This window comes from Myxine glutinosa, chromosome 9, assembly GCF_964187855.1.
Source record: "Myxine glutinosa chromosome 9, kmMyxGlut1.1, whole genome shotgun sequence".
In the NCBI taxonomy this organism is placed as follows: Eukaryota; Metazoa; Chordata; class Myxini; order Myxiniformes; family Myxinidae; genus Myxine; species Myxine glutinosa.
In genome coordinates, this window is record NC_136269.1 from 133,986,138 (window position 1) to 134,011,137 (window position 25,000).

Sequence of the window (25,000 nt, forward strand, 5' to 3'; positions counted from 1 at the left end):
TCATTCCTCAATTGGAAAGACTTCCAGTTCCTCGAGGGACCTCGATAGAGAAAATTCTCCTCGGCTTCTTCCCGAGAATTGTGACCTCAATGGCTCAATAATAATTCAATCTGGTGATTGAGCAGGCCATGAAAGACTTTTACTTCACTCTCATGTTATTTGAACCAGAGTTTTATATTTTCAGCAGTGTGTATTGGAGAGTTACACGTTGACCTCGTGGTACGCACACTCGCCTCTAAGCCGTCTAGCCTGGGTTCGAATCCCAACCCAGCTATAAACTTGTCCGTCCAGTGTTTCACAGGCAGGGTGATTCATCAATGTGTGTGCCGTCCCTCGGATGGACGTTAAACGTGCTTCCCGTCTGCCAGCATGCATGAGTGAATGCCGAAGATCCCATGGTGTCCTTCACGAAGAGTGGGCGAGCTATTGCCTGCACCATGAACAAATTACACATTCCTGCCCTAACTAGTTGAGCGTCGGGTCTGGCCAGCCGGTTCGTGAAGACCCGGCCAACCCCACAAGAAAGGTGGGATAATAGTTACTGTTAAATAAGAATATGAAGAAGTGTATTGGAGAGTTGTCATCATGGAAAAAGGCATCTTCTTCAGGGGGGTGGGTGCACTCGAGATTGTGGTCGTGCCTCGACGGTACTTTCTGTTCACTATGATGAGACCTCACGTGATGGTTTATGCTGCAGGGTGGAGCTGAAAACACATCTCGACTGAATCTGCTTTGGGCACGCCTTGGGGATGGATTTAACAGAGACGGTGTCACTGAGGTGGGTGAACCGTATTCATCTAGTTGGGTGGGATGAAGGGAGTAACTTTAACTGGTCTAGTTTGTAAAATTTTGAATTTGTTTTGAATACAAGATCGAGGCTCGTGTAAGAGCTTTTTTTTTTTTTCTTTTTTTTTGTGTACAGAGTCGAGGCTCGTGAAAGAGCTAACATTTATCAAACAAACAAATCAAACAAACAAGCAAACAAAGTATATAAAAAGGGGAGCGGTCGACAAGATGGGGAGAGAAGGGGAGGAAGCACACAAACACAACATTTGAGAGCAGGGACATCGGGAGATGTGTGGGAGGGAGAGGGCCTGGGGGGGAGGCAGGATAGGTATAAAACGCAAGGACACCAAGGACTTCCAGGAAAGAAGTCAAAAGTCACCTCAAAAATGTGGATTTGGGGTGAAATTAGCGGGGGTAGAAAAGATCAAGGTTTTGGATTGGGGAAGATAAGAGATGGTGGTGAACAGCCGTTTTAAAGACCTGGAGGGAGGAGTGGGATTGAAGAGAGTGAGGGAGTTTGTTCCAGAGGCGGGAGAAAAGAGGAATTAAGGAGTGAAGGTGAGCAGAGAGTCTTGATTTTGGCAGTTTAACCATAAGAGGGTTGCAGGCAGATCTTGTGCGACGTGTAGGAATATTTGCGGGACAGAGCCCAGAGAGAGCTGGGGGAGCAAGGCCGGAGAGGAGTCGGTAGAAGACGGAAAGACCACCAACCTGCCTGCGGTGAGTAAGTGAAAGGCCCTCGGAGATAGCGTCATCGCGGGAGATTCCAATGATTCTGAACGCTTTGGTTTCAACAGTGTGAAGACGAGCTCGGTGTGAGGCAGGAGCACCAGCCTAGAGGGGAGAGCAGTACTCCATTGAGCTGCGGATGAAAGCCTTGTATGTGGTGAGGAGCTCAGGTGTGCCAAGGAAGGACTTCGCACGACGGAGGATGAGGAGCTAACATTAATCGCAAAAAAACAAAGGGACACATAAAACATATAATAAGGGGAGTGGGAGACAAGATGGGGAGAGAGAGGGAAGCACACAAGTACAACAGCAGAGAATGGGGACAACGGAAGATCCGTGGGAGTGAGAGGGCTTGGGGGGAATGCAGTAAGTAAACAGTTTATTTTAAGTTGGTGTGCGTTAATTTTGACACGCATCTTTGTGACAGATGATTGTGCAATAGAGAACCCTGAATGATTCCACCATATTGTTGCTTATTTACTCCTGTTGCTCATGATTTTGTTCGGCTAGGCTCCGGTGTGTTTGAGGTTGGGTTTGCGTGATGCTCAATAGTACTGTACTTTGGTTGACATGCAGGCTAAAATGGTGCATATGCTGCAGGACAATACTGAATACACACCTGGACAGAAATCTCATGCACGACTTGGGGATGCATATAACAGAGATAATCTCACTGAGTTGCGTGAACAGTATCCATCTGGAGGAGTTTGAAATAATAGATGAATGTTTCCTGCTTGGGGTTCTTCTTTGAAAACTGCTCGGCTTTGTGCAGTTTTATAGATTGCACATTTGTAAATTGATGAAAAAAAATTATTGTAAATACTATGTTGTAAATACTATATAGTATTGTAAATAAATATAGTATTTTATAGATAAATATAGTATTGTAAATTGTACATTTGCTTTTGAGTTTATATGCATTCTACATTGGGATCGTCATCATCTTGCAGCCGTGGCCGAGACAGACATCACAACCCCTTCCCAGACAGCCCTATCGGCCATCGCTGTATGAAGATCACTGGCCTGAATACCTGTCTCTCTGACAATAATGTCAGCATAGGACATTGAACCAGAGTTCAATGTCAACCTGCCACACTTCTATGTTAATGGTTTGAGCTTCCAAATGATGAGGGAGGAAATCACTTGCTCATCGGCCCTAACGCAGTGACCTGTGAATAGAATCCTCCATTTGCTAGTTGTGTCAGAGATCAGTGAGAGGTTACCATAAATGTCATTAAGCGTCTTAATTCCTCCAATATATGTTTGCTGATGTGCCCAAGTAGGTTAGTGTATGTTCCATCAAGACTTTGCATTTTTTACATTAAGGCTCCGTGTTTCAGAACCATACAAAAGTATACTTTCAACGGTAGCCCTGAAGAGGTTTACTTTTAACTTCTCTTGCAAGTTTGATTGTCAAATTTTGTCTAATTTGTTACAAGCTGTCTAGGTCTAGGACATCCTTTTCCTAATCTGGATGTTTTTCCCCAGGTCCATTATGCATGAACCCAGGTACTGAAAGTCACTTACCAGGTTTGATGTTCATACCAGACCTAGATTGGATATTGGTGACTCGGAGTGTGTTGATCATCATACTAAAATACGCCATTTGGTGTCTGTCAGACCGAGATACATTAGGTTGTTACTTATCCAATCGCAACCAAACTTGATGGAGACAAGGGGCTTACACAATGGAGATAACAGCGATTCATCTTCCTTCCCTCCCCACCCGAAGGGGTTTTCCCCGCCAATGGGGGTTGCGTATTGTGGTGTATATCCATGTTAAGATTACTTTATTTTGGCGTTTTTCCAAGGCCGCTTCTACAACAAAACAACAACAGGCATTTTAAGGTCATTTTCCCTGCTAGAATGGGGGTTAGCCTTGCGGTTCCCATGATGATCTTCTCCATTTTGCCATATTTTCTGCATCTCCCCTTGTTAACCCCCTTGCCCGCATTTCTTCTTCCACCATCTTTAGCCAAGTCTTTCTCGGTCTTCCCGTCCTCTACTTCCTTCCACATTCATTTCCATCACTCTTCACAACCAGTCACTTTCATCCTTCCTCAACACATGACCAAACCATCTCAACCTGTTTCTCTTCACAGCATCCATCACAGGCTCTATTCCCATCATCTTTCGCAATTCATCATTTGTCTTCCTCTCTCTCAACGATACTCCACACATCCACCGAACCATTCGCATTTCCACCCTTTCCAGCCTTCGTTGCTGCTCTACGTTCATTACCCATGTCTCGCTCCCATAAATCATAACACTTCTCACACATGCAACATACACCTTTCCCTTCAGCTTCAATGACACTCCCCTCCTCGTCAGCACGCCACTCAGTTCCTGAAACTTCTTCCATGCACATCTCACTCGAGCCACCGCTGCCGAGTCTGATCCACCTTCTCCATTCAGCATGTCTCCTAGGTAGCAAAATGTTTTCACACCTTCCAGCTTCATGCCGTCTCCAAGATCCAACTCAACATTTCCTCCATCTCCAGCTCCCTCTGTGCACACCTTACACTTGAATGTAGCTGCCACACTGGTTAATGACCCTCTCAACTTCTCCTGCAACTGCCTTGCAATAAAAAGCGCGTCTGTTGTTCCTCTTCCTGGCATATATCCAAACTGCATTTCGTCGATCTTCACTTTCTTCCTTATCCTCCTCTCCAACACCCTTTCCAATACCCTCATTCCATGCTCCAATAACTTTATCATTCGATACGAGCCACAGTCCAGAGGGTCACCTTTCCCCTTGTATAGAGGGACGAGGGTACTCCGTTCCCAATCCACTGGAATGCGGCCTTCTTTCACCACCAGATTACAGATCTCTGTCATTCTCTTCACACCCCAACTTCCTGTTGCGTTCAACATATCTCCCACAACTCCTGTCGGCCCTCCCGCTTTTATACTTTTCATTGCTTTTATCGCTTCGACAACTTCCTTCTCAGTTATCTTCTCTGCCGGTCCTAAAACTGGGTTACTCTCTATGTTGCCATCCCATTCATTCTTTGCATTCAACAGCATTTCCATATGTCTCTTCCATCTTCCTTTAATTCCATCTGGGTCCACAACGATTTGTCTCACTTCATCCTTCAAGCAACTCACCCCCATCACATCACACCTCTCTTTCGCTATCTGCTTTGCAATCCTGAATACCGCTCTCCGACCCTCTTCCGCATCCAAGCGTTCTCCGAACATTTTCCTACATACCTCCTGCGCCTTTGCTACCTCTTTCTTTGCAGCCTTCTTGGCTGCCTTATAACTTTCATGCTCTGCCTTTTCTGCCCCGTACCTTTCGCCTTCTGCCACTCCTTGAACTTCTTCCTCTTCTCGTCAATCCTCTTTCCAACTTCATCATCCCACCACAATGTTTCCGAGTGCCTCGGTGGTCCTTTTGTCCATCCACATACCTCACCAACGGCTCCCAACAGAGTATCTGTCATTGACATCCAACCACTTTCAAGCTCAACCACATCATCCTCTGCCGTACTCAGCCTCTCTTTTAATGCCTCCCTCACTGTCACCTCTTTCAACCTCCATACCTTCATTCTCGGTTGGTACTTCACCCGCCGAGCTCTCCTCGCACCTTTCACCCTTATGTCTCAGACAACCAAGTGGTGCTGTGAAACAGCCTGCAACCCCTGGGATCACCTTTGTGTCCCGGAGGTGCCCCCATCTCCCCTACGCACCATCAGGTAGTCAACGGTTGTCGTTGACCCACCTGACATGTATGTAACGAGCTTATTATCCTCTTTCTCGAACTGAGTATTACAAATCAACAAATCAGCTCCATCAGCGAACTCCAAAATCCTTTCACCTTCTCCATTTCTCACCCCATATCCGTACCCCCCATGAACTCCCTCAAAACTGTCCATACTCCTTCCCACATGTCCATTTAGGTCTCCTCCTACCACAACAACTTCCTCATCTTTCACGTTTTCCATCAGCTTCACTATTGCACACCAGAACTTGTCCTTCTCTTCATCGCTCCGACCAACCTGCGGAGCATATCCCGAGATGACGTTCACCAAGAGCTTTCCAATCATCATTTTCACCATCGTCAACCTTTCACTCACTCGAGTCACACTCACCACACTGTCTACAAACTCGTCAGAAAAGAGATCACCAACACCATGCACGCCCTCTGGGCACCCTTGCCGCACAAACCTGTATTTCTGACCCTGCCTACCCTTCATCATTCTCACACCACTTCCCTTCCATCTCGTCTCCTGCACACAGCATATGTCCACTCTTCATCTGACCAATACTTCCACCACTTCTCCTGATCTTCCTGTCATTGTCCCTACATTCCATGTCCCCAACCTCAGAAACTGATCTCCACTTCGGGCATCAGACGTTTCGTCGTCATAAATGGAGTGATTTCCACCCTTGCTTCGATCGGGTTCCCCACCTTGAGTTTTGACGAGAGGGAGTGGGGTCCCCCACGGGGTACTTCGGGCTGTACCCTGCCCATATGTAGTTGTAATTGTCATGGTTCCCTTTTTGAGGTAATTTTTATTTATGGCCATTTGCCCTTCCTGATGCTAACCCTTTTAGTCGCCTCTTATGACACGCAGGGATACGGTGTACTTATTCTAAAACGGGGTAAACGGTGCAGCTTCTAATAACAAAAATAATAACACCAATGATAATAGGATAATATTAATGTTATTACAAAACAATATCCCCCCTCCCCAAGGGGTTTTGTCACTTGTGATATTGCCCCCCCCCCCTCCTCCCGCAACACTCTTACGGAAGTAACTTTTAAAATACGGAATTTAGAACGGTGAGACATGGTCTGATCCTTTCAATGACATGATCTAACATATTATGGTGTCATGCACGGTCTGATCTGAAGTTAAAACAAGCCTGTACCCCAGTAGAGACGTGTGGTGAGGCGAGCGCCGCGAGCCGATCCACGCTCGTTGAGATACATTTGGTTCTCTTTTCGTTAAGGAAAAGGCCATTGTGAATGTCATTGGTTGGACAATACAAGCCAAAATGGAGATATGTGCAGCAGTGGTCGATATTAGAGTTGGGGAGAATGTTAGATGGGAATTGATGATTTCCTCCATGACAGATCTTGAGATTTTGGGGTGTTTGAGGTTTCGGTCGGTGTCTGGGTAGCTGGAAAATTTAGTCGGGGTCTGTGCCAGTGGAGGTTTCATTCGCGGCCCGGGGTGCTCGAGGTTTCGGTCGGTGTCCGGGGGTGCTCGGGGTCTCGGTCTGAGGCACATTCAATATTACGTTGGCTAAGATGAGGGCAACAACATTTGTGGATATATGTTGCAGGGCAAGGTTGAATGCACGTCTCGACAGAATCTTCCGTGGGAACGTCTTGGGGATGGATTCAACAGAGACAGTCTTACTGAGGTGCGTGAACAGTATTCATGTGGATGAGCTTGATGAAATAATTAATGTTATTATTGGGGGTTTTTTTTTGGAAAACTGCTTGGGTGTGTAAAATTCTTTATATACAAATTACATATTTAGTTTTCAGTTAGTATGCATTGTGCATTTATATTTGAGATGGGTTGAATGTTTGGTGAGATTGGATGATGACCTGGTAAAACAGATGATTGTCCACATGAGAGAAGTTCGAGTATTGTTACTCTGCTGTGTCTCATGATGTCACTTTGGGTACAATGTGAGGGTTAACATTGTACCCTGTGCCGGGAACGTCGCTTCTGTAGGAATTGGTACGCAGACCTGTGGCACGCTGTCTCTCCGAGTTGTTGCAATGTAAAGGTAAATGCTTCGTCTGAACTCGTATCCAAATCTTTGATCAATATTATTGTGTATTTCTGCATTATATGTTTTTCTTTTTTTTGTCCACTTTACCTTTCTTCTACTTTTACATTTTTTCCACTTGGATATGGACTCTCCCTAACTCAAAAAAGTTTTTTCCCTCTTCATTTTGTATTATTGAGGGTTGACTTTTTCACCTCATTACCTTCTTTGCATTTTTATTACTGTATTTTGTTTTTGTTTTTTTGGTGCTTTTGTTGTACTCTTTTTGTCTCTCCTTTTTTAAAATCCCCCATCCTTTTTGTACATTAACCTCCTTCTTTTCATTTTGTTGCCTGTGTTTACTCTTTACCTTAACTCCAGAAGCATGTTCTTCTCCACCCTCAAATGATGACGAATTGATTTCTGAGAGTTCCAGTGAGGAAAGCTGTGATGAAAACAAGTCATGCCAGGCCTTGGATCATACGGTTTGTCAAACAGAATGGCCCTCATCTTTGAAACGTTCTGTCAAGTCATCGAAGAGGTGTCGTGGCTTTTCTATCACCCCAGTTCCTCAGGATTGCACAGGTGAGTTACCTTACCTTTTACTTCTAATGAATGTTAATTCATCTGAATAGGATGCTCACCTTAACTGAAGCATTACCGTTATAAGCCTGGTGATGACAGAGGATAGATAGGGATTGTGGGATGTGCAAGTTATAAAATGAACAAGAAAAAGAGCAATCAGAGATTGCAAACCCTCGCCAGGATGTATTTTCAGTGGTTTTTAAGGCTTTTGTGTCAAAACAAATATGGCGGCCGAACCACGTGACCGATGACGTCATCATTATTTTTTTCGAAACGAATTTATTCCGAGATTATGCTCAAGAAATTTCATCTTGATCGGATGAAGTTTTGTACTTGTCGAATTATTACGTCATAATGGAGGCACCTGTGATATCATTATTAACATATTTTATTCCCCATGGAGAGTTCTTTACAATGAGCCATGTCTCAATTTTTTCTATTCAGTACTTTCGGAGATATAGAGGTGCAAAGATTTTCGGTTTTTCCAAGATGGCGGCCAAACCACGTGACCGATGATGTCATCATTCTTTTTTTTTCCTCCACCAGTTTATGCCGACATGGCGCTCAAGAAATTTCATCCTGATTGGATGAAGTTTTGTACTTGTCGAATTATGACGTCATAATGGAGGCACCTATGACATCATCATTAACATATTTTATTCCCCATGGAGAGTTCTTTGCAATGAGCCACGTCTCAATTTTTCTATTCAGCGCTTTCCGAGATAAAGAGGTGCAAAGTTTTTCGATTTTTCCAAGATGGTGGCCGAACAACGTGACCTATGACGTCATACTTATCATTAAAAAATTCTACAGGTTGAGTTGCACCTGGGGTGAAAATTTCCTGTCAATCGGACCAACGGTTGCAGAGAAAAATCATATTTATTCTGTGCAGACAAACAGACAAACAAACAAAGAAACGGACTCAAATGCAATACCCTCTCCTCTGGCGAGGGTAACTAGTGTGTGGACAGCTTAAACCACCATGAGATAAAAAGGGTGTAGGCAGGCTCGTAAGGAGGTGTGGGCAGTCTAGTGCTCACTGTATTGAGCAGCTTGTCACTTGATTTTCCGGTACTTGTTGTTTATCCAAAGTCACCAAACACCCTCCAGCATGCGTTGAGGCACTAGAAGAACCACCTTTAGAGGCCATTTTTCCCTGCGGAGCCTTTTTTGGGCACCTTGGTCCCCATTTTGAAGCAATGTTTTACAGCCGGATGCCCTTCCTGTCGCCAATCCTGTTAGTCGCCTCTTGCGACACACAGGGAATTACCAGTGAAGTGGTACTCAATTTGCCGACCTCGGAAGGATGACAGGCTGAATCCTAGGATCCTAAGCCGGCACCCTAACCGCTAAGCCAACACCAGGTTTGGTGTTGAGGCACTGAGGGGCCCATATTTTCTCTTCCCTTCCTAAGCACTCTGTTATCCTTTTTTTGCTCTTCTTAGACTCACATTTCACTGCTCTCTCTCTCTCTCTCTCTCTCTCTCTCTCTCTCTCTCTCTCTAACACCAACTGACCACGTGCCAATGGGCCTTCTCCTATATATCCCACAAGTGGGGCTTTAATCTCCTACCCTCCACAATATCCAATGCTATCTCTGGCAAACCAGGCCCAAAGGTCTTTATGCTGATACAGAATGGAGTTTGCATTTGGGGGAGGGTTATAATCATGAAAAGGAAGGGGAGATGACTGGTTCAAACAGGCTTACAGGACAAATCACGGCTCTTCAATGATTGAGATTTGGCCTCATGTGCATGGCTACAAAGTACCGCCTCGCTGGAGCCAATAGCACAAAGACTTGTTATAATAGTTTCCATTACACTTGTATGGCACCAGCGGTGGCCATCTCCCTTTCCCATGCATGCATGGGATGACAAGTTTGCTGTTTTTTTCATACTATGGCTCTGCATTTGCTCCGATCGCACTTGCGCAGAAAGGAGTCAGATATAATTTTACTCTCTCTGCCTGTCTGGCAGTCAAACAAAATTGAAAATCATTCCAAACAGGAAACTTACTGGTTTTAAGGACGTTATAAAGGACACAAATAACAGGTACGAATAACTAATGGCACGCGTTTGATAGTGAATTTCTTTTTGATGTAATAGACACTTGGTAAATAGGTAGTAAACCCCAGAATTCATTTATTTACACACCTTTAAACCTATTTAAACCTTTATTGTCCCCTGTCGCACCGCGGAGCGAAAGGGGGACGATGGTTTTCCCCTCCGTCCATGTGTGCGTCCGTCCGTCCGTGCGTGCATGCGGACGTGCGTGCGTGCGTAAGCGAAGTACCAACTTCTAATCTGGTGTGTGGGTGTACCTAGGCATAAGGAAGAACGCTATTGAAAATTGGGTCCCCACGTCAAAATCCAAGATCGCCACCGTATATATGTCTGAACCTTGTGAGCGAAATATCGTGAAAAATAAATGAACTACTAAAGTCTAATATGGTGTGTGGGTGTATCTATGCATAAGGAAGAAAGCTATTGAAAATTGGTTCTCCACGTCAAAATCCAAGATGGCCACCGCCATGTATGTCTGAACCTTGTGAGTGGAATATCTTGTAAAATAAGCGAAGTACCAACCTCTAATCTGGTGTGTGGGTGTATCTAGGCACAATGAAGAACGCTATTGACAATTGGGTCGCCACGTCAAAATCCATGATGGCCGCCACCATTATATGTCTGAACCCTGTGAGCGAAATATCTTGAAAAATAAACGAACTACTAACTTCTAATCTGGTCTGTGGGTGTATCTATGCATAAGGGAGAACGCTATTGAAAATTGGGTCGCCGCGTCAAAATCCAAGATGGCCGCCTTGCGTCTTCCACTTTGTCAACTCACATCACTTCACCGACGGGGGACCTAGGCGTAACGCTTGTTTCATCAGCAATAAACTGTGTGTCTGAGTGCGAGAATCATCTAGACTTCACAGTGATTGGCTTGCAATCGGCGGTCAAACTAGGAAATAGAGGAGGCGGTTCGATAGCCATTTCAGCTAAACCATAAACAGAGAGCGTGTTCGCCCCACCGAATTGCATCTCCAATCGGCCGTGTCTATGCAAAAAATCGTGTCCTCGAAGCACGTCGGAACATAAGTTGGGCATAACCAAAAGCTTCACATTCAGATACGTTACATCATTGACAACAAGATTAACCATGCACACTCCCTTTGTGCGCATCCAAAGAGCGGATGAAGCCATAAAAAAAATTCTTTGAGTTGTCTGGCCAACCGTCCAGCCGTGTCATTGTACTAGAGCCTGACTAACATAGCTCTAGCTACTGCCTGTGTAAATTAGGGCATCCGCAGCTTTCCCCTCGACGAGCACTGGAAGCACCGTGCTGCGGGAAGCCAGTACCGGGTGCACGGAGCGGGAGGCACGAGAAGTATTGGTTCCCACGAGGGTCATACGTCATGCTTTCATCGAGCGACAAACATTCGCGAAGTGTCCTCTCTTGCCACAAGTATGACACGTCACCTCCCCAGCGGGAATGTCGACGATTCCCACAACAATAACACTTTGCATTTTCAGTAGGGGTTGCAGCCGCTGCAGTACTCGGACCTTCCTCCTCGAGCTCTGGAGGATTGTCATTCGGTCCTGGGCTAACTGCAGGGCCCGCGGGAAACCACTCCGCAGTACGAGCCGGCTCCGAGCATTTCTCAGCCGTGGCGCCCGCCGTTACGTACGGGCGCCCGTAAGCTTCCAAGTGAGTCTGAGCGAGCTGTAGAACACTGGCTTGATCATAAGTCTGCTGGAGGGTCATGGCTGTGTTCTCGAGTAGCCTCAGTCGTATCGCTGGTGACGAGAGGCCGGTTACAAAAGCATCACGCATTTCATCATCAGTTATCTCGGCAGCCGTCCGATTCTCCACCATACAGTCCTTGCCGAGTCGCCACAATTCCTGAAGAAACTGTTCTAGAGGGGTCTTGTTGGCACGTGGCGAGTGCATGTCTTGCATACATGGCACTCCGGGGTTTGACGTAGATCTCTCCCAGCGTGTCCACAGATGTCGTGTAGTTCTCACAGTGTGATATGTAGTCGAATACGCTGTTTGACACGTGACATGTGAACACCGAAAGCTTCTGCTCCTCGGTGATTCCAGGCACGGCGGCATATAATGCTCGAGAGCACGACGCCAGTGATTCCATTGGCTCGCGGCGTCTGTCACTTGAGGGTTGTGCTGAATTCCTTGAGTCTCAAAATCTTGTCCACAGCAATCGAGTGAAGGAGTTTATTTTAATAAATGTGGTAGAATTTTATGCCGGGTTCCGCTTCCGGTCACTCGAGCGAGGAGGCTTGCTTCGATCTCTCCACAGCATCGAAGTCCTTTCCAAGGGTGTGGTGCTGACCGGGCCGACGTGGTGTGGTGCTGGCCGGGCCGATGTGGTGTGGTGCTGGCCGGGCCACCGTGGTGTGGTGCTGACCGGGCCGACATGGTGGGGTGCTGACCGGGCCGACGTGGTGGGGTGCTGACCGAGCCGACGTGGTGTGGTGTTGACCGGGCCGACGTGTGGTGCTGACTGGGCCGACGTGGTGTGGTGCTGAACGGGCCGACGTGGTGTGGTGCTGACCGGGCCCCTGTGGTCGTGGTGCGGGATTTCCATGTTTCCATGTAATTTCCATGTTTTAAACGTTTCCCGGTGTGTGTACCCTGGTTTAGAATAGGTACACTGTATCCCTGCGTGTCGTAGGAGGCGACGAAGAGGGTTGGCGTCAGGAAGGGCATCCGGCCATAAAAACATTGCCTCAAAAAGAGAACCATGACAATTACAACTACATATGGGCAGGGTACAGCCCGAAGTGGAGATCGGTTTCTGAGGTTTGGGACATGGAATGTAGGGACAATGACATGGAGATCAGGAGAAGTGGTGGAAGTATTGGTCAGAAGAAGAGTGGACATATGTTGTGTGCAAGAGACGAGATGGAAGGGAAGTGGTGTGAGAATGGTGAAGGGTAGGCAGGGACAGAAATACAAGTTTGTGTGGCAAGGGTGCCCAGAGGGCATGATTGGTGTTGGTGTTCTGTTTTCTGAGGAGTTTGTAGACAGTGTGGTGAGTGTGACTAGAGTGAGTGATAGGTTGATGATGGTGAAAATGATGATTGGAAAGCCCTTGGTGAACGTCATCTCGGGATATGCTCCGCAGGTTGGTCGGAGCGATGAAGAGAAGGACAAGTTCTGGTGTGCGATAGAGAAGCTGATGGAAAACGTGAAAGATGAGGAAGTTGTTGTGGTAGGAGGAGACCTAAATGGACATGTGGGAAGGAGTATGGGTGGTTTTGAGGTAGTTCATGGGGGTTATGGATATGGTGTGAGAAATGGAGAAGGTGAAAGGATTTTGGAGTTTGCTGATGGAGCTGATTTGTTGATTTGTCATATTCAGTTCGAGAAAGAGGATAATAAGCTTGTTACATACACGTCAGGTGGGTCGACGGCAACCGTTGACTACCTGATGGTGCGAAGGCGAGAGAGGGGGCACCTCTGGGACACAAAGGTGATCCCGGGGGAGGAGGCTGTTTCACAGCACCACTTGGTTGTCTGCGACACAAGGGTGAAAGGTGCGAGGAGAGCTCGGCGGGTGAAGTACCAACCGAGAATGAAGGTGTGGAGGTTGAAAGAGGTGACAGTAAGGGAGGCATTAAAAGAGAGGCTGAGTAGGGCAGAGGATGATGTGGTTGAGCTTGAAAGTGGTTGGATGTCAATGAAAGATAGTCTGTTGGGAGCCATTGGTGAGGTATGTGGATGGACAAAAGGACCACCGAGGCACTCGGAAACATGGTGGTGGGATGATGAAGTTGGAAAGAGGATTGACGAGAAGAGGAAGAAGTTCAAGGAGTGGCAGAAGGTGAAGGGTACGGGAGCAGAAAAAGCAGAGCATGAAAGTTATAAGGCAGCCAAGAAGGCTGCAAAGAAAGAGGTAGCAAAGGCGCAGGAGGCATGCAGGAAAATGTTCGGAGAACGCTTGGATTCGGAAGAGGGCCAGAGAGCGGTATTCAGGATTGCAAAGCAGATAGCGAAAGAGAGGTGTGATGTGATGGGGGTGAGTTGCTTGAAGGATGAAGTGGGACAAATCGTTGTGGACTCAGATGGAATTAAAGGAAGATGGAAAAGATATATGGAAATGCTGTCGAATACAGAGAATGAATGCGATGGCAACATAGAGAATAACCCAGTTTTAGGACCGGCAGAGAAGATAACTGAGAAGGAAGTTGAGGAAGTGATAAAAGCAATGAAAAGTAGAAAAGCGGGAGGGCCGACGGGAGTTGTGGGAGATATCTCGAAGGCAGCAGGAAGTTGGGATGTGAAGAGAATGACAGAGATCTGTAATCTGGTGGTGAAAGAAGGCCTCATTCCAGTGGAGTGGGAACTGAGTATCCTCGTCCCTCTATACAAGGGGAAAGGTGACCCTCTGGACTATGGCTCGTACTGAGCGATAAAGTTATTGGAGCATGGAATGAAGGTATTGGAAAGGGTGTTGGAGAGGAGGATAAGGAAGAAGGTGAAGATCGACGAAATGCAGTTTGGATTTATGCCAGGAAGAGGAACGACAGTCGCACACTTTATTGTGAGGTAGTTGCAGGAGAAGTACATGGATTAGAGGAAGAAGTTGTTTCTTGGGTTTGTTGATCTGGATAAAGCATTCGATAGGGTTCCACGCGAAGTATTGACATGAGAATTGAGGAAGTTAGGAGTGGAGGAATGGTTGATCAGAGTTGTGATGGCAATGTACAAAAGAGCACGCACAGCTGTAAGGACGAAGGACGGGAACAGTGGTGAGTTTGAGGTGAAGGTGGGAGTGCATCAGGAGTCGGTACCAAGTCCACTACTATTTGTAGCTGTGATGGAGGTGCTGGCTCAGAACGTAAAGGAGGGTTTACCGTGGGAGTTGTTGTATGCAGATGATCTGGTGTTGATTGCGGAAAGTATGGATGGACTGAAGGAAAATATGAACAAGTGGAAGGAATGTATGGAGACAAAAGGTCTGAAGGTGAATATCGGAAAGACGAAGGTGATGGCAAGTGGTAAAGCATGTGGTGAGGTGGAAAGAACTGGGAAGTGGTCATGTGCTGTGTGCAGGAAGGGTGTCGGAGTGAACTCCATTCAATGTACAATGTGCGCTGAGTGGGTTCATCAAAAATGTAGTGGTCTGAGAGGGTCATTAACCAGTGTGGCAGCTACATTCAAATGTAAGATGTACACAGAGGGAGCTGCAGATGTAGGAAACGTTGAGTTGGATCTTGGAGACGGCGTGAAGCTGGAAGGTGTGAAAACATTTTGCTACCTCGGAGACATGCTGAATGGAGAAGGTGGATCAGACTCGGCAACGGTTGCTGGAGTGAGATGCACATGGAAGAAGTTTCCGGAACTGAGTGGCGTGCTGATGAGGAGGGGAGTGTCGTTGAAGCTGAAGGGAAAGGTGTATGCTGCATGTGTGAGAAGTGTTATGATTTATGGGAGCGAGACATGGGTAATGAACGTAGAGCAGCAACGAAGGCTGGAAAGGGTGGAAATGCGAATGGTTCGGTGGATGTGCGGAGTATCGTTGAGAGAGAGGAAGACAAATGATGAATTGCGAAAGATGATGGGAATAGAGCCTGTGATTGATGCTGTGAAGAGGAACAGGTTGAGATGGTTTGGTCATATGTTGAGGAAGGATGAAAGTGACTGGTTGAGAAGAGTGATGGAAGTTAATGTAGAAGGAAGTAGAGGACGGGGAAGACCGAGAAAGACTTGGCTAAAGATGGTGGAAGAAGAAATGCGGGCAAGGGGGTTAACAAGGGGAGATGCAGAAAATAGGGCAAAATGGAGAAGATTGTTATGGGGCCCGCCAGGCGAACCCCTGCTCTAGCAGGGAAAATGGCCTTAAAATGCATGTTGTTGTTGTTGTTGTGGTAGAATTTTATCCCACAACCTCTCTCAGGATATAGATCTTTATTATCTATCTCCACATCATCTTCAACAAGAATAAGCAATACATTAGTACTCTTAACATAATTCCCGAGCACATTACAAACAAGCCCATAAGCAACATTATTCAACTTACCAAACTCAAGTCCAGTCACATTTAACAGCACAGTAATCCCTCACTCCCAAAGCAGTCCCTCTTATAGAGAAGCTCACCACTAGAGAGGGAATTACAACGAGGATCTTCTCCATTTCATCAGTGCTACTGATGTTTTCAGATGACATTGACTCGGTGGAATCGATAGAAGAATTTTCTGGAGAATCAGGTGTTGAGCAAAACAGCAATACCCCACTGAAAAAAGTTGATGTGAGTATCCCTCCCATCCCCCCACCCTTCACCCCACTCCTCTCCTTATTTTTTCCCTCATGCTCACTTTCTCAGATATCAGAGAATTCCACATACCCAATTCAAGCTTTGATTTATTTTTCTTCTTTCCAATCTTAGTTCAAGGCCCAGTGGCTCGCAGACATGAACAAGACGCGATACTCGTCTGAAAAGTCACCACAGCATCAGCCATGGGACTCTGTGGTGAAAAAGAAGCGTTTTATCCGGTAAGTTATATTTATATCCTTTTACATTATTTCTTATTTTTTTTTTTTTTAGAAATCAGGAGCAGCAGGTAAAATAATTGTTGGATAGGAAAGGTATTTGGAGGGAAACGCATTGCAATGAAGCTATTCACGTTGGTGTAAAGGTAATATAATGAAATATAATTTTCCTGTGTTATTTCATGCAAGCTTTGATAACAGGTATTATGCAAGAAATGATGGAACATTGTTTTATTACCTCCGCCACCAAAGGGGGATGGAGGTTGTTTTCACCCCTATCTGTCCGTTTGTCTGTCCGTTTGTCTGTCCGTTTGTGAACAAGATATCTCAAAAAGTTGTGGACAGATTCGGACAAAATTTGGCAGAGAGGTAGCATGTATGACAAGGACGAAATGATTAGATTTTGGTGAGGATCCGGCTCGGATCCGGCTACTAGAATTTTTAAAGTGATTCTTCAGCATTGGGAGATCGGGCCAAAAATGATACATAGCAGGATATCTCAAAAAGTTGTGGACGGATTTGGACGAAACCTGGTGGACTGGTTGGGTGTCTGATGAGGACAAAGATATTCAATTTTGGTGAAGATCTGAATATGGATTCGAATATGAGAATTATTTAATTTTTAAGTGGTTCTTCACCATTGGGAGCTGGGGCTAAAACCAACATATAGCACGATATCTCAAAAAGTTATGGATGGATTTGGACGAAACTTGTTGGACAGGTTGTGTGTGTGACAAGGAAGAATCGATTTAATTTTGGTGAGGATCCGGATCCAGCTAGTAGAATTTTTTAAGTGATTCTTCACTTTTGAGTGACATGGCCAAAAATGATAGCAGGATATCTCAAAAAGTTGTGGACGAATTTGGACGAAACTTGGTGGAGAGGTTGTGTGTGTGTGAAATGGACTAATCATTTCGATTTTGGTGAAGATCTGAATGTGGATTCGGTTACAAAAATTATTTAATTTTTTAGCGATTCTTCACCATTGAGAGATCGGGTGAAAAGCGATATACAACATGATATTGTTATGTCGATGGGGTAGAGATACTTTGGACCAGGTAGATTTGTGTAGGTAACATGCTCCGACTGTCGTGAAGAAGAAGAACCTCCACCATGTAATAAGTCAAGGACCTGTTTAGCCCCGATGTCGGATTAAGGTGTATTTTCGTCCCCATTATGAAGAATGGGGCATGTTAACTAGTTATAGGGATTATGTTGACTACTTCCCTGTTCGTCGTTCCCTATGTCATTGATCCTTTGTCCCTTATGGCACCGCAATAGACACTAGTGAGAATGGCAATTAAAGCACATTAAATAATAATAATAATAAAAGCAACCGGGAGCCAGTTCTGAGCACTGCCGATGGGACGGCAACCAGCTACATCACCACAAAGGCCGAAGACATGGCCTGAGGAGCCGTGATTGGCCAGGGTGGAGCAAGAAGGCACTCACTGATTGGTGAAAGAAGGCCGAGCAGGAAGCAGCGTGCTGATTGGCAAGGTACAACCGATGACGTCAGAGGCGGACTGCGCGCTGAGTGGTGGAGAGCTAAGCCTGTTGTGTTGGCTGGCAGGGATTGGAGGAGAGGCACCGAGGACGTCACGACGCAACGTAAAAACCACGTCTGACCAGCATTTTCTCTCTCTTGCTCCATGGTCGTTCTTGCGCTCTGGTCTTCTTCTGCTGTTCTCCTGATCATCTTGTGCCTGCTCATGTTCTGGGTGACGGTGGATGGCTGTGCGCTGACGATTCTCCTCCCTTGTGTTTACATTCGGGACCTCGCGAGCGATTGCGCGTGGACGAGGGCGGCTTGCTGCTGGAACACCTTGAGGCCGGGGTGAGCGAGATGCCCAGTGAGGCCTAGCAGCACGCGAGAGAGGCCGACTGAGGCCTACTTCCCACCAAGGCAGGGACTGCGTCCGGATTCTCGCGCAGGTACGGGGGCCTGAGACGGGTCTTGACGAGGTGCCGGGACAGCCGATTGAGCTAGGTGCACGATAACCCCACATATTTATTTTCATTTATTCTTCCCTTCGTCTGTGTTCAAGTCCGGTGTGGGGGGCGTCCCGTTTAGGAATTTAGTTTGCTGTCGCGTTTCTTGTTATCGGCATTCCGTTTTAACAAACCTGTTCATTTTTCGACATTTTAAACCTGTTTTTCCTTTGAGTTATTTTCTTTGCAGGCTTTGGGACTGCCGGCGGACAACAGGTAAGACCCTTCATCTTCCCCTCCCCTTTCTTTCTCCGGCGCCTAAAGTAGAATCCGCATTTGATCAGTCGCCTCAGAGTTAAAAGCTTGCTTTGCCTATCCGTGATCCCTATGGTGTTCACCTGGGGAATCGCACTACAATATTTTAAAAGGTTATAGACGAGTTATGAATAAACTTGGTGGATGAGTTGTTTAGGTGACAAGAACAAGCCGATTAGATTTTGGTTCAGGTCTGAACCAAAATCTACTTTCCTGTTTGTCGTTCCCTATGTGATTGATCCTTTGGCCCTTATGGCACCGCAATAGACACTAGTGAGAATGGCAATTAAAGCACATTAAATAATAATAATAAAACCAACCGGAAATAATAAAATGGATCCAGATCCCGCCTATCAGTGGGATACAAAATGTGAACTGTTCACCAGGTGGAGGTATGTTCTCTACTGAGTGCCGTTCTAGTGTTGGTAATAATTTTGTACAGCATTTGGTGCAAGGAGATCCACATTGATAGTAAGCAAACCAAGACTAGTGAATGGATGGAGTGGTGGCAGAAGTGGTTGGTTGAGAAGTTGAATTTTCAGAGGAAGAAGGAGATCACCACAGGGCATTACCATCGACCGCCACCCAAAAGGGGGAAGTGTTCTACTGTCACATGGATTTTCACAAGTTCACAAAAAGGCAAGTCCTGGACACCCCCGTTGGTACCCTAATGGCTTCATCAGCAGAACAAAACAGTCAGTATGAAACTTGTGAAAATACGCCCGATTTTAAAGGACGCTTGAAAGGTGCAAAATTCCTGAAAACCACAAAAATTAAAGGGTGCCAAAAATGCAAAAAGCTTTTCCAGCAACTGAAGAATGAATAAAAGGAAAGAGAGATTCGTAAGAAAACCAGTGAAAATGGCAGAAGGAAAAGTAAAAAAAAAGGTTATGAAGATAATTTGTCTTTTACAGCCCTTTGCCTATTACCACCATAATACAAGGAATTGCCACTCACAAGGAAGGTGGAACACTGTCGAGCGCAAATCTCAACCAAAAGATTCATCATTCCAGGGAGAGATCTCAGGAATTCACTTTGAAGGGGGTAGCATATGTGATAAAAGGGAAGGAGGTTTGGAAGAGAGCCAAGTGATTTATCTCAAGGAAAGTCTCACAGGATGAGAGGAGAAACGTCTTCAAAACATTGCAAATACAGTGCCTTCAGAAAGCATTTACTTTTTCACATTTTGTTGTGTTACAGCCTGAATTTAAAATGGATTAAATTGAGATCTCTTGTCAATGATCTACACACAAGACCCTGTAATGTCAAAGTGGATTTTCTTTTTGAGATTTTTACAAAATAAATAAAAACAAAGGACAGAAATATCTAATTTACATAAATTTTTGATTTGCTCAAGCTCTGTCAAGTTGGATGGGGAGTGTCAGTGAACGGCAATGTTGAAGTCATTCCACAGATTCTCAATGGGATTCAAGTCTGGGCTTTGGCTGGGCCTATGGAAGACTTTCCAGTTCTTGCTTTGAAGCCATTCCTGTGTTGTTTTGGATGTATGCTTGGGGTCATTGTCCTATTGAAACATAAAACATTGCTTGCAGTCCACGGTCTTTTGCACTCTGAAGCAGGTTCTCCTCAAAGATTTGCCTGTATTTGGCTCCATTCATTGTTCCATCTATCCTTGCAAGTCTCCCAGTCCCTGCCACTGAAAGGCATCCCCATGGCATGATGCTGCCACCACCATGCTTCATGGTAGGGATGGTATTATATGTGTGATAAGCTGTGCTCGGTTTCATCCAGACGTAGCACTTTGCATTCAGGCCAAAGAGCTTACTTTTCTCATCAGACCACAGAATCTTTTGCCTCATGCTCTGAGAGTCTTTCACATGCTTTTTTGCAAACTCTAGGCATGTTGTCTTGTACTTTTTTCTCAGGAGTGGCTTCCGTCTGGCCACTCTCCCATAAAGCCAAGATTTGTGAAGTGCTGCAGAGACTGTTGTCCTTCCGGCAGGTTCTCCCATCTTAGCCAAGGAAGTCATGTAGTTTTGTTTTTTTGCATACCTAGTCTGGGCATGAGAGCTAACACTAACACAAAGAACATATAATAAAGGAAGGGGGAGATAGAAGGAAGTACAACAACAGTAGGGAACAGGGACATCGGTGGAAGAGAGAGGGCGAAGGCAGGGTACACAGGAAAAAATAAGATGGACACTGCAGGGGCTTTCAGGAAAGAAAACAGGGAATTTGAAGGAGGTGGGCTTGGGTTGGATCAATGGGGGAGAAAATATGAAGGTTTTTGATGGGGGAAGATGTGAGATGGTGGTGAACAGCTGTTTTGAAGACCTAGAGGGAGGAGTGGGATTGAAGAGAGTGTGGGAGTTTGTACGAGAGGCGGGAAACCAGGGGAATAAAAGGGTGAAGGTGAGCAGAGAGTCTTGATTTTGGCAGTTTCACCAGAAGAGGGTTGCTGGCAGATCTTGTGTGTTCTGCAGGAATATTTTGGGGACAGAGAACAGACAGCGCAGGGGGAGCTTGGTGGGATAGGAGTCGGTAGAAGACAGAAAAACTGTCAAACCTGCCTGCAGTGAGAGAGTGAAAGACCTGCAGAATCAACTTCATCATGGGAGACACCAATGATTCTAATAGCCTTGGCTTCTACAGCGTGAAGCCGAGGTAGGTGTGAGGCAGGAGAGCCAGCCCAGAGGGGAGATTAGTATTCCATCAAGTTGCGAATGAAAGCTTTGTAAGTGGGGTGTAGCTCGGTTGTGCCAAGGAAGGACCGCACGACGGAGGATGCCCAGCCTGCGACTGGCTTTGGAAGCCAGCTTGGCAATATGGCTTTCCCTGGAAAGATCATGGCAGATAGTGAGACCCAAAAGCTTGAGTGAGAGGATTGTTGAGAAAGTAGATGGGAGGGTTTTCCAGACGGTCTTTTCGGAGAGGCAAGGTGAGAGTGTGAAATTTGTTAGGATTGAAAGACATGTTCCACGTGTTTGACCAGTTTGTGATTTTATGCAGGTCTGCAGAGAGTGAAGTGGCTGCTGCCTGCCGATCTGAGAGATGAGAGATGGAGCAGCAAAGAGTGGAGTTGTCAACAAAAAGATAAAGAGGATTTTCCAGAGAGTCGGAGAGATCGTTAATGAAGACCAGAAAAAGCACAGGGCCCAGAGCACTGCTTTGAGGAACTCCAGCCTGGACAGGAAGTGGAGATGATAGGATTCCATTTAAAGCCACACGTTGACTACGACAGGAGAGGAAGTCCGCGAGCCTTGAGTGATTTCCATGGATACCATAGGAGGAGAGTTTGGTGACCAGAGCGGGGTGCCAGACAATATCATTGTGCCAGACACATTTTATAACTCTTCAAAATATTATTACATAAATCTAATGTGCTGGCCCAATGGCCTAATGGATAAGGCATCAGACTCCCAAGCTGGGGGTTATAGGTTCCAATCCTGTCTGGGTTGAATATTTTTTTTTTCCCCTTACTTTTTCAAGTCTTTTATATCGTCTTGAATCATGAACATCTTGTTCAATGAGGAAATCAATTTTATTCGTATTTAAAACGTAATTATTCTTAAACCTTAATTTCAGCATCATTATGAGTATTGTTTCAGCATCATCATTAGTCCCTGGTGTTGGGCTAGCGGCTAGGGTGCCGGCTTAGGATCCTAGGATCCTGGGTTCGAATCCCGGTCGATCGCTGAATTAACGCCAGGGGGGTTGACTCAGCCTGTCATCCTTCTGAGGTCGGCTAATTGAGTACCAGTTCACTGGTAATTCCCTGTTTGTCGTTAAAGGCGGCAAAAAGGGTTGGCGTCAGGAAGGGCATCCGGCCGTAAAACATTGCTTCAAAAAGGGGACCAAAAAACAACAACAACCACGGTTCCCGAAAAAGGCCAACCCCCGCTTTGCGGGGAAAAATGGCCTCTAAAGGTGGTTATTATGAGTATTGTACCACATCAAATTGCTTATTGTATGGAAATCAGGGGAGGCGCAAAGTGCCCCTTCCCTTTTTGGGGATGGTTTCTCTGTATGCAACTTTAACATGAGAACTGAAAATTCGTTTCTCGTCTTCGACTGGTATATTATATATATATATATAGATATATATATATATAGATATATATATATATATATATATATATATATATATATATATATATATATATATATATATATATATATATATATATATATATATAGATATATTGTTGCGGATATGAGGACTGTATTTTTTTTGATTGTGTTGTATTGTGGTAAATTGGTGATGAATATTGCTCGAGTCTGCGCCTCCTGCCTCCGGAGCTGTGTAAAGGTCAAAAGGGCGTCCCATAATTAGTCCACAAGCATACACGTCAGCTAATCATAGAATACCCCTGTTCGATAGTTATATCTTATTCTGTGTTTTAGGGTAAGGCTGTGTCTCCCATTAATTGAAATACTCCATTGCACCAGTGAAAGAGATAGATTCCCTTCATTCCCACTCCCAAAACTTCATTCCCACTCCCAAAACTTCCATTCCCAGTGCCAATTACCTCCCTTCCAATTGCCAACTGCATTTTGGGCGGTTTTCTCTTCAACCGCCATTGACCACGAGGCAGGGTCGGAGAAGAAAGGCATGTCTCCACCTCGTCATAGAGGGGAGGAGTGAGCCAGCCCCACTCGACCAACCATGAGCCAGGGGTTTGGCTAGAGAGGGCGGAGGAAGAGCGATCGGGGAGGTTCGCAAAGGTTGAGGGGCGGGGCCTATATAACCCAAGGCAGGGCGTTTCCCGAGGAGATGAGCTTTTACAGAGTCGAGGAGGGAGGAGATCAGAAGACAGGAAGGCCTTGAGTTGGACTAAGCAAGAGAGGAAGTTGTTGGACTGGGTGGGACTAAGAAAGAGAGAGAAAGAGTCCTGAAGCTTGTGAGGGAAGGAGAGAGAACCCGTCACACCAACCCCCCACCAGCCGCGTTGGCTCCACCAAGCGTTCACCTCCACCAAGGCTCCACCAAGCTCCGCGTTGGCTCCACCAAGCGTTCACCTCCACCAAGGCTCCACCAAGCACCGCATTGGCTCCACCAAGCGTTCACCTCCACCAAGGGTCCACCAAGCGTTCACCTCCACCAAGGCTCCACCAAGCTCCGCGTTGGCTCCACCAAGCATTCACCTCCACCAAGGCTCCACCAAGCTCCGCGTTGGCTCCACCAAGCGTTCACCTCCACCAAGGCTCCACCAAGCTCCGCGTTGGCTCCACCAAGCGTTCACCTCCACCAAAGCTCCACCAAGCTCCGCATTGGCTCCACCAAGCGTTCACCTCCACCAAAGCTCCACCAAGCTCAGCGTTGGCTCCACCAAGCGTTCACCTCCAGCCATCCACCTCCTGCGATTCCTGTCATCATTCCCCGCGTGAGTCTGTCTTTTGTTTGTTCTGTCCTGGGTTAATTAAGACTGTAGGTAAGCTAGTATTTGCACTGTGTCACCTGCGTCTTATGTGTTGTAAATAAACGTGACTGCTTTCTTTTTGCTTGTGTGTATAATAAATCCTGTTATTCCTCCGTACTCTGTCTTCTTCTCTCTTCCTCTTTACATTCGGTCGCTTTAGAGGTTTCCCGATTGAATACCTGTGGCGCGATTAGTCAACGTTGGGGGAGTCGGGCTAATCGGGGATCCTGTAACGGTCGCGGTTGACCATCCGCTCGGCCCAAAGTAACATCTTGTCCGCGACCCGTAACAATATATATATATATATATATATATATATATATATGTATATATATATATATATATATATATATATATACATACATATATACATACATATATATATATATATATATATATATATATATACATACATACATATATACATACATATATATATATATATATATATATATATATATATATATATATATATATATATATATATATATATATATATATATATATATATATATATATATATATATATATATATATATATCTCCTGGTGTTGGGCTAGCGGCTAGGGTGACAGCTTAGGATCCGAGGATCCTGAGTTTGAATCCCGGTCGATTGCTGAATTAACGCCAGTGGGGTTGACTCAGCCTGTCATCCTTCCGAGGTCGGCAAATTGAGTACCAGTTCACTGGTAATTCCCTGTTTGTCGTTAAAGGCGGCAAAAAGGGTTGGCGTCAGGAAGGGCATCCGGCTGTAAAACATTGCTTCAAAAAGGGGACCAAAAAACAACAACAACCACGGTTCCCGAAAAAGGCCAACCCCCGCTTGCGGGGAAAAATGGCCTCTAAAGGTGGTTATTTATTATATATACACTCAACCCTCGGCTATCGCGTCTAATTGGTGCCGCTATCAGTGCGCGTTAGCCGAAATCGCGATAGCCGAACTGAAGAACGTATGGTAATAATTCTAATTGGTGCCAGGACCCCAAGTTGACCACATATTTAACCTATTTTTGCCACTTTTTTACC

General features: G+C 45.6%; 1 protein-coding gene across 7 annotated transcripts in view; it reads left to right on the top strand.

Annotated features, from left to right (window-relative positions):
* Window positions 1–25,000, top strand: part of SPIDR (scaffold protein involved in DNA repair) — a 118,427-nt gene that overhangs the window by 10,780 nt on the left and 82,647 nt on the right. For 6 of the 7 annotated variants that reach the window (XM_068128115.2, XM_068128116.2, XM_068128117.2 and 3 more), the window contains exons 3-8: window positions 698–778; window positions 6,811–6,891; window positions 7,212–7,266; window positions 7,630–7,833; window positions 16,017–16,105; window positions 16,244–16,350. In XM_068128115.2, coding sequence (XP_067984216.2) covers window positions 698–778; window positions 6,811–6,891; window positions 7,212–7,266; window positions 7,630–7,833; window positions 16,017–16,105; window positions 16,244–16,350 — 617 coding nt within the window. Of the gene's footprint in view, window positions 1–697; window positions 779–6,810; window positions 6,892–7,211; window positions 7,267–7,629; window positions 7,834–12,266; window positions 12,448–16,016; window positions 16,106–16,243; window positions 16,351–25,000 lie in introns of those variants that run through there. The other variant, XM_078784962.1, reaches the window with a different exon arrangement.